The 10,844-nt window shown below is 37.6% G+C and overlaps 1 protein-coding gene across 1 annotated transcript; it reads right to left on the bottom strand.

Annotated features, from left to right (window-relative positions):
• Positions 1–3,026: 3,026 nt before the first annotated feature.
• LOC112570686 (DNA-directed RNA polymerases I and III subunit RPAC1-like) lies at positions 3,027–10,479 on the bottom strand. Its single transcript, XM_025249251.1, has 11 exons — positions 10,321–10,479; positions 10,065–10,136; positions 9,493–9,600; positions 8,992–9,124; positions 7,694–7,813; positions 7,197–7,246; positions 6,638–6,694; positions 6,271–6,337; positions 5,641–5,766; positions 5,356–5,472; positions 3,027–3,293 (listed from the first exon to the last, which is right to left on the bottom strand). Exons 1-11 carry the CDS (start codon positions 10,378–10,380, stop codon positions 3,184–3,186), a joined length of 1,020 nt encoding a protein of 339 aa, XP_025105036.1. The 5' UTR covers positions 10,381–10,479; the 3' UTR covers positions 3,027–3,183.
• Positions 10,480–10,844: the final 365 nt, after the last annotated feature.

Genomic DNA, 10,844 nt, shown 5'->3' with positions numbered 1-10,844 from the left:
GCCTGGGTTCTAATTAGGATCGAGGCGACTTTTTGTGGTAAAGAAAACTACTGATGACACAGTCGCTTCATTAACTTGTCAAGACACAATGCTTTCCGATCCCTCAACACTGCGCTTTGCCTGCCAAACGCCAGCAGCTCCCTCCAGCATCCTTTGTACAAAAGGTGCCGCCCAATGTGTTGTCCTTGCTTCAGGCTTTCGTGGGGATGGATGCAGGAAAATGTCTTATCTGCAGCAGTCAGGAGGCAGAGGCTGGAAGGAATCCCATGAAACTCTAAAGTGCTCGACTTTCAAGTCATACATTTCACAACAGAGCTGGTCGAACTGACATACAGAGTAACAACACTCACGTGAAACTTATTGAAAATATATGATTCAAAGTGATTTAAGAATAGGAGGTGAGTATTCTAAGAGGAAGAGATGAGAAAAGGCTCACATCAGAGAACGTGTGTGAGTGAAGGGAGTAAAGGGAGAAGTCTTTTCTCTGGCTACAATTAAAGTGGTGGCAAGGTCTAATCCCAGCAACTGAAGAAGTCAGTGGAGTAAATGCACTATGGAGGGAAGAGCTCCGAAAAAGCTGCTTTTGCAGCGCATATGTAGGCAGCAAATGAGAAGAAACATTCAGATAGAAATCATCCACCCCCACAGGGATTTTATCGCTGCAGATGGAGACATAAGATAGTTTTATGTCTAGTTGTATTTTCAATTCCGAGTGAAGATCCTTTGTAGCAGACTTACATTCTTGGAAACAATGTCACATGGCATTTGTAGTTTGTAAAGGAGTTTATTATTCTTATTTTTACGCTCATTTAACTCTATTATTCTGAAAACATTTTCCCCATTTAATTTAGATGTTAAGTGTTAGTCTGCCTGAATTTGAGTAAGCTAAAACTTCAACAATGGAGAGCGCAGTTTCTATTTGTTATCGTTAGAAAATGTACATGGATCCTAATTTCATTGGTGGAACTGATTTTGTCTTTAATCTTCCATCGTAAATGTAACCGAGCTGTTCTGTGGCCGTGTGGGTCTATGGGGTGGTGGGAATGTTTGGAAAGAACTCAATAATTTGCAGAAGGCTTCTGTCACAGTTCTATTTTTTTTTTTTTCATTTGAACATATCAAGCTCTTCCCTGTGCGGTTCTTGCTTTTTATTAAACAAGCTGCAACGCTCACAATTTTGCAGCACTTAGTGTAAGTATACCTCCGCCTGGAGACCCCACGGAGAATACTTGTCAAAGGCACTTTTTCCTGACTCCATCACAAAGTGCACCGGTCAAGGCTCATTTATCCCCACTTGTATCCTGTATCTCAACAAATGTCGCAGTATCCACGAAGGATAATAACTAGAATTCTCTGATGACACTGAACAAGTTATCTTGTGATTGCACGAGGGTCTGTCTAGTGGCCCGGATATGAATGCCTTGTGATATTGTTGTTATTGTGAAGGTTTTAACCCTTGCTTTCCTATAAAGCTGATTGCTACCAATTGCTAGTCAGGGATAAATAAACTTCCATCTTCCACTGAACAGTAGGTTTTCCGCAGTGTCAGGGTGGCCCGAAAGTTTGCGACATTCCTTAATTTTTTTCTCACTTTTCATTCATCTGTATACAACCATCTAGGGAACTTCATTTATTCAAGATCGTAAATATTTAATATTAGGGGCTGCGGTGAGCTTGCAAATGGACATCGTGCACCAGACTGGCAACGTGTTCCTTTTTCTGATTTTTTGTTTCATTGATATATGACGAGTTCCCAAAACAAGGAACCCTGAGGACTGTATGAGCTGTGTTCATTAAAAATTGAAACTGTCAAAGGCTTTACGTGTACAGTGTATGTACCTACACACAAATACACAAGAGTCGCAAGCACACGAAAAATAAATAAAACAAAAAATAAAATAAAAAACCACACACACACACAAAAGGCAAAAACAAAATGTGAGAGAGGGAGGTGGTCAATCAGAAGCCCAAATAATTTCCCCATCAGCTTTTCGACAGCAGGTTTTAAAAACATTCTCACATAAACAACATGTTCCTATCCCCAGCACGTGGAACTGAACGAATGCATGTGCAGAAACGCAATGCACCTGCTAAAACGCGTCTGCTGGGCCTAAATGCACGGCACCTGCACAGCGAGTTCAGTTGACCTGTGAACTGCGCGAGGTTTGCATCCATGCCACGTGTGAAAGCTATGTGCTCAGGTTCGGGACATGGGTCTTAACATCAATCTGACATTTTCAAATGCCAATGAAATCATCTAGAGCGCTGCTGACCTCTGACACGACACGGAACTGGGAGTCACGAGGGAATGCTTTCCAATTTCCCTCCCAACAAATTTTATCGATGAGCCCCAGCATGGGGTTACGTCATGTTTCTTTAACCATCCCGACCGATGGCCAATAGAACCGTTTTTTTATTAAAAAAAAGGAGAAAGGACCTTTTTAAAGTCGTGTGAAAGCAAGGGGTGTGCTCGGCCCGTTTCAATCAAATCTTTCCGCTATAGTACTGCCTGTCAAAGCACGGAACGAATGTAATAATCTTTTAAAGGTCGTTTCACTGATAAAGAAGATAGAAATCTTTGTAAACTGCCTGTGTGAGCAATGAAGAGAATGTGTGTCCGTAACAAAAGAAAGCCCCACAACCACCAAAACATAAAAGATCCACGGGAGACAGTCCAAACAATAAAGCCATAAAATGTGTTCACCTCGTAAATTGCGTCCCTTTCCTTGGCGAGTATTACAAACTTGCAGCTCATTTCTGTGCATTTTTTTTTTTTTGCTATGAAGTTAAGCACCTCTAGCGCTATGAACCAATGTCAAATGAACAGTGAACAAAAGGCTTAACACAATAGAAATTTCTAAATCACATCATCAAACGATTTTTCTCTTGAATACAAAGTATCCCAGTAGCATTACAAAGTCTATCAAACTTACAGTTTGCAAACTTTTATACTGCTATTCAACAGTTAAACATACAAGAAACGAAAAAACAAAACAAACAAACAAATAAAAGCTAAGCCCTTGGTCTTTATCTCACAATGTCATCTTTATTTACAAAAGTTTTCTTGAAACATCACTGAACTCCAATACAAAAGATGCTGTTTGAGTGCATGCCTAGAGATGGTACAGTGCATGGTTGTATTATCTCCCTGCAGCTAGAGGGTTTAGCTTACAGCAAGAGACGCTATGTCTTGCTCAAGGCTCTCAGAAGGGTGTGACATTTTTCCTGTAGTGTCCGTATAGCCTCACTCATCAACACCTCAGGACCCAGGGCTCCCGTTGATTCCACTAAAACTGTAATTTTATCATGACATGTACATGACACTTAATATTCAAGATTTGCATAACCTTATCTAATGTGTTCTAGGATGTTTGGAAAGATATTTAGTTTCTTCTTCATGCTGTACCAGATGAACCGACTTTGTGGAAATACTCTACTAGCTACCAACAATTCCAGCTGTTCGCTCCAAAACCAACAGGGAATACACACCTTCTCTGGACAGTGAATTCAACTCTCCAGTTTTACATGGTGACTGTAAAGGGAACCACAGTAGGGAGGAAGAAGGGAACTAGCGGTCAGGTCATCTGGTAAGTACTCAAAGAAAGAAATTCTTCTAGCAAAAATGGTATTTATTCTTGATACTCTACCAGATAACATGACTATGTAGAGAATGAATAACAGGCAGAGAGTGTGGTAGTATGTCAGAAACGAGGCTACTACTCCTGAAGAAAGATTTAAAACACCTCTCAATTCCAGCCTGGCTGTAGTTCCATACTGAGATATGAGTCAATAGAAACAGGGTAGGCCAAACAAGTCATTTTATGCAATATGCTGAGCTGCCAACAAGCAGAGTGACTTCTCTAGGACCCCATCCTATTCTTAGCCCAAAAACCTGGGTGTTCGAGAAGGTCAAGTCTGAAGAAAAAGCATGAATCGCTAAAACATAAGCAAAAACGTGAAGGGAAAAAAAAGGTCTTCCAAGTAAGCAGTTTAAAAAGAGCACAGGACAAGAGCTCCCAGGCACTATTGAAAGGATTTCAGAAAGGTGAGTACCTACTCAAGTTTCTAAGAGGAAAGCAGTGAGCACATTGGTAGTGCATGGGACAGCTGGACAGGTCAGATAAATCTGATCCCACAACCCCAAATGGACAAATGGAATTGGAGAGCATAGCTCTATAGCCTTTAAAATAATGTGTCCCATTCACATCAAAGAGCTAAAGGTAAAAGTCTACCACATGAGTCAAGGCCTTGGATAGCTCTCCATTGGTCGAAAACCTACACTTACCCTCATAAACTGCCAAAGTGGAGAACCTTCGAACAGTAGTGATGTGTGACACTGCATCATGCAAGAACATTCAACTAGTGACCCCGTTCCTAATGCCTTGACATAATGGTTTGGACATTTTGAGCCTGGATAAAGGATTTAGGGGTGCAACTGGCGAAGTAAAGTAGATGTAGACAGCTTGCGAGTAATAGTTGTGGACTGGTCTTCCAGAGAGCAGCTCCAAGAACAACTCCAGTTGAGTAAGGAAGCCAGCAGACAGACCGTGACTCTTGACTTTTGCCAGACCTTTGGGTAGAAGGACTTTGAAAGGAAACATAAGCAATGAGACCCTCCTACTGTATGATACAGTCACAAAACATTCACTACCCATACTAATGGGTCTGGAACTGGGGACACAAAGGTTGCAAGTTTGTTGTTCTAGTACGTGGCGTCTGAAACATGACCATCTCCATCAAAGCAGACCAAAAACAACAACAAATAGAGAGGGGAACTCATGAATTAGATGGGATGTGGTGTCATTTTTGACTAATCAGGTGGACAGCTGGAATCATAGTAGGGTGATTTCCACATAGACATGTCATCTGGGATCATAGTTATAAAGCAAAAGTTATACATTGCCCTGAGCGAAATTGCAGAATTCAAGGACAAGCGTATCCAGATCTTGAGGATGTTGTTTTACTCGGGAAGCCATAGTAACAAAGAGGTGGCAAAAGTGTCCTAGTGAAAAGAACTGCCAAGTAATGTCTGTGGAGCCTAGATATCACTTTACAACTTCAGAAACAACAGATGCTTCTCCTTGAATTGCCTGTTTTGCCCTGAAGACTTACTCTCACTTTATAACTACAGCCCCTAGTAGAGCATTAAGAGGAAACTAAAATGATATGAAAAGAATGAAAATGTTAAGGAGATATAAAAGTTAAAGATATACAACACAGGTGTAACCAAAGGAAGACTGTGCACATCTTGATTTCAAGTTTGTAATTCTCTACGCCAATAGTGCATATTAAAAGTGAAAGTATGAATGGCTGTATGACATTGTAAAAAAATAATAATAATAATAATTAACTTACATATAAAATGATCCCGAACTCGTGTAAGCTTTACTGCATTTTTCAGGTCATCGTGTCGGAACACTTCTCGGCTGCACGTGTCTCGTCTTGCATCAGCTACATATGCTTGTTTACTCCCTTAAAAACACAAAGTGAAGACACAAATACACTTAAAAAAAGTAAAAATGCTAAAAACAAAGAACTGACTACTTAAAAGAGATCTGACCTCCTGAAATGTCTCTTAACACATAATAATGACTGGGAGAAGACCGTGTTAGATACACAACAAGAAAACCGTTATATAACCTGTATGTTTGTTATGCAAAAGTCCAATAACACCAGGTGAAAAACATTTCTGCAATCGCTCTGCAGATTCGCCTTCTATTTCTCGCAGCAACTTTATTTCTGGCAGAAGACGATATGTTGCTGTGGCTGAAAAAGATGTTAATATTATGAATTACCAAAATGTATCAGCATGACTGCCATAAAAAACTAAAAGCCTAAAATTTGTTACAATGGCTCTTGTCTTTGTAAATGTTATACACTTTATGACAGAAGTCTCATGCTGTCCACAACAGCATACTGAATGATGCTTACAAAATATTTAACACTTTAAGTCCAGGCTCCGAACATTGGATCTCATACTCAGGTCTTAATGAAGGTTCAAAAAGAAATAATAAAAAATAAAATAAATATGAGAGTAAAATAAATCAAAATTATAATTAAAGTTCAAAGTTGGGAGAAAGAACCTGCTTCTACCTCATTTCATTGTGAAATAGCATTTTCTTGTAAATCCAAAGGAAATTAGGTACATCAAATTCAGATTCTGAATAGTGCATGCCCTGTGGTTTATTTTGAAAGAGTAATAAATAACCATGCCAACAGAAAAAAAATACAAAAAAACTTGCAACCATAAGAGTGGGAAGAAGGACTCACCAACAGGAGAAAATTTTGCATGATCTTTCCCTATGCCTTTTACACAAAACATCCGAACATCAATTTCCTGTTAAAAATCGTAAAAAAAGAAACATTACATTTCACTCAAATCACACATGGCAGCTTAACAAATCTATGCAAATGTTTGATATATCTATCAAAATGCTCAGCAATAAAATGAAAATTTCTCTTTGACTGGTTCAACAACATTAATTCAATGCATTAGACAAATTATTTTACCAATCACTGGATGAATCAACTTTGTATGAAATCCACTGAGAACAAATAACATGCAAATAAAAGAAAGAAAGATAATCTCAAATGATTTAAGGAGCAGCTTTGAATGGGCTGCACTGTCTTAAAATACCTGTCCTGGCCTTAGTTTGGCAAGAAGAATGTCATCATGAACTGGCCCAATATTACCCTACAACACACAGTAAACAGTCATTCCATATATACATATACGTAGATATATTACCCTAAAATACACAGTAACACACACACAAAACTTTTTTTTTAGACAGTCTTTTTTTTTAGGTTCCTGACATTTAAGATTTATCAAATTCAATTCACAAAGAAATAAAAAGAATGATTAAAATCTTGCATCAAATATAAAATAATGAATGTTAATACCAGTATAGCCAAAAGCCACACTGTTAGCCAAATATCTACTCCTCAAAATACTCTTTAAAAAAGTTCTGAGTGTATGCACATCTGATGAACTGATAAAGCAAAGTTCAAGGACTTATTTATTTACAGTGCTGTGACAAAGAAACTTTCTTGTCTTAAAGTCAAACAAAATCTAGCCTGGAAAAAAACCTTGATAAGTGAACATTTTTTGGTTGCTGTGTAGAGCACTTAATGCACTAAATAAGAACAGCTTACCCCAACAAGGGGTATCATGTTATTGTCTAGCTGAAACTCACCAGATTCACTTGGTTTCCTTTAGGTATCCATTCCATTTGCTTTGTAAGGACTGAAAGTTAAAAATGAAAAATTTACAGAAAGTAATAAGATGAGGAAGCATATTTAACAATGTAAAACTTGCATACCTATGCTAAACAATGTTTCAATGATATTCAACGGAAAAATATCAACAACAGAAGCACTTGCAATCAAGGTTATACAGGTAAATGTAAATTCCAAAACAAAAGGAAGAAATTTAAGTTAACACTACAAGTTAAGCATATAGAAATATCCTAGCCAACTACAATTAGCTCTTCATTTAAAAAACAAATTGGAAAAAAAAAACAACTAAAATCCAACCTTCCTCTAAGATCCACTGGCAATGCTTTCTTTTTCAAGCTGCCCTAGCATAATCAGATCGTTGTAAATGAATAGCATCAAATACAGATCACAAACACATTCTAGCTACATTACTGCAGTACAGTAAGAATTTTCGGTTATATAAGATTTCTTTTACCTTTGTGGTTGACATACATCTGATTAGGATCAGTGGTGTCTTGAGCTTTGACATTTTTGGTACACCGCACCTTAAGATGAAGCTCAAGAGTGTCTTGCTCTGTGCCTTCATCATCTTGTCCTGTGAAGTTAATAGTTATGTTTAAAATTCTGCCAGTCCAACTTTCTGTTCTTGCTATTATTTCACCATAAATGTTACACCATAATTTCTGAACACAGCTAACAGAACCCTTACAAATACTGCATACATGTATGCACTAGTACCTTTTCTTTCTTTAAAACACACATTCTGAAAAGGTACCCTTTGCATAAAAACGAAGGGCAAGACACACTTGTAATGTAGGTGTGACACTGCGCCCCCCGATTTGAAATTGCTGTCCGCTTGTATATTATCGACGATCTCCAGGATGTCATTACACTGAAATCTTAATCGTTGATAGAGTTCTGTTGTCCCATGAATCAATGGGATAAGTTCGATCGCGAAATATTATGTTTCTGCAAAGATTTCTTTCCGCTTCATACAGCATTAAGTATGCAGCAGCCATCTTTAGCAAGCCTTATGCGAGTTAGAGGCAGGGAGGACCATCTCTACATTTACGGGTGGATTGGCTGGCTACAGCAACCGAAACTTGACACGATTCGACCTTTGCTGAACACAAAGGCTGGTCCGACCTTTGACGACCCCTAAGCGGCCTTGCAGTGCGATGAAACTTCGGCCTCTGATCTATACATCACACATTTCTTGTAAAAAGTGGTGTTTACAATAAGAAAAATAAGTTTAAATCCTAATCTGACCAAGTTAAGCTAAACAACAGTATTGTATACAACCAATTAGTATACAATGAACTCTAGGCACAGTTGGAAATTTTTACTTGCACGAGTTCATTTACATAAATATTTATAAACAGACTATTTGCAAAACAATGCATCTAAAAACTCAGTTGTTTGTCACTTGTCCTAGCAAAAGTAAATAATCAACAGATTTATTATACCCTGCATAAGACTATATGGAAGCAACACACTGACTGAGCAAAGCACGCTGTCATCCTGTCAAGTCTAGCCTCACAGAAAGTAATAGAAATAATTGAGATAAAAATAGTGATGTATTTCAAGACTAGTTGGGGTAAGAGAATGAGACAGATATAATTCATCATCATCATCATTAACAGCTATTATCATCTAACATCATAAGAGAGTACACAAAAGGTGGAGAATCCTTTTTCTTATTATGTGTGACAAAATACAGGGTTGGTGTGATAACAATGAAGGTGAATGAGCAGGTGTGAGACTAACTCATACCTGGCTGCTTGTATTCAAAAAGCCGTGGATCTGCTCGAATAGGAACAAGTCCCAGACGATGTGCTAGAACTTCATCTTGAATAATGGATGTATTGTTGTACACATGCACTTTCTCCACAGCCATGGAGGGCACCTACAAAAACCAATCAATAGTTACCATCAAAAACAGATATGAATATCTCACTAGATACAAAGAGCAGGTGTTAAAAAGACTTAGCTTTTCATTTTTATTACCCTACATTCTCTTAAAAAAGATTTAAAAATTTTTTTGCATTAGTGATTAAAAGAATTTATAACAAACAGGGGTTTCATCATTAAGTAATTTTCCAGTATTTCAACTTTTTACTTCAGACAGACTGATTTTTTTTAAAAAGAAAATTGTGAAATGCAAGATGTGCTAAAAGTGTGGGTGGGTTGGAATGGGGGGATGGGAGAGGAGAGAGAGAAAAAAAGCTGATGGTGAAAATGAGGGAAAAAAGCATATTGCCTCACAATACTTACCTCTGCCAGAAGAATTCTTCGAAAAGCATTGGCTATGGCAGCATCAACACCAATCATGTCAAACTCCAACTCATCACCTTGCAACTTAATAATCTCAACCTTGAATTTCTGCAATAGGTAAAATCATTTCTGCAAATCCCATGAGTTATCTACGGAGTCCATTTAAAAATAAAAAAAGATTCACAAGTTCTGTGAAAGAACTAATTCTTACAATAAATTCTAACAGAAACATACAATAGTAAGAGGAAAACCTTCATAACCATCCTTGAATAAAGTTTCATCGGTTATACTTAGACAAGAATTTAGCAGGGGTCCCTCGCAACAAGGCAAAAACCATTCTTTCAGCAGATGGTACAAGCAAAAACATTGTGTTGTATAGCTCAAGGATGTCGGTCTATTTTAAATAAATGTACCAAAATAAAGTTTTGATTTTCGTAATGAATAACAATAAAAATGAATTTCTAAAACTGAATTACCATGATACCCAAGTATGATTTGTAAATATATTATTTTTAATAATAATAATAATAAATTGACTTTTAAATTGTTAGCATTTCACTGTGACACCTTACCTTTTCAAACTTCTTCTGGTCCCAAGCATCATCATATCCTTCATAGTTGCCGGGGAAATCTGAACTGTGAACCTTAAAACACAAATACACTAGATACAATACATGTATTAATTTAGGTATCTCGAACTTCAAGCACTCAACATCATGGACATCGGATCGGTCTGTGAGCTTTACGTTGATTTAATATTTATTTCTTTACAAAAGTTTAACAAGCAAGCTCAAGTAAGAAAAAATAAATTTCTAATTAGCCACTTACATTTGTCACGCCGAACTCCGTTATAGTAACCCTTTCTCGTATTTCGTCAATGCTTTCCATGTTTCTTCGTTTGAGCAAAGCGTTTGCAGTTAACCTAGAACACGTTTATAATCGTTTGGCGGAGTGATGCGCCCTTCAAGGGAAGCTTACTCTGAGTTACGGGAATTCATTTGTGTAGTAACTTCCCTTGAAAAATAAAAATAAAATGTTGGTTTTCGTTTTCATCGGTTGGTGTGGGTCACAACACCATCAGGAAGACATGCAGATGCTGTAGAATTTAGGGTTTTTTGGTCACCGTAGACATCCTTTAAAAAATAACCATCATTGAGAATGTATTCTATATAGAAGTTATTATGAAAGCCTTTCAGCAGGTAGCCATGAAAATATGAGATGTTTAAAGTCAAAGACTGAAAGAGCTGTTGCTCCCGTTTGTTTCCAACCTGCCTCATTGTGGCATTTGTTTCAGCAACTAAATCATCCCCCCCAGAAACTTCACTGTTTCAGGCAAGTTAGCAAAAGTTGTA

This window comes from Pomacea canaliculata, linkage group LG8, assembly GCF_003073045.1.
Source record: "Pomacea canaliculata isolate SZHN2017 linkage group LG8, ASM307304v1, whole genome shotgun sequence".
Lineage (NCBI taxonomy): Eukaryota > Metazoa > Mollusca > Gastropoda > Architaenioglossa > Ampullariidae > Pomacea > Pomacea canaliculata.
This window is presented reverse-complemented; position numbering and strand designations above follow the sequence as displayed.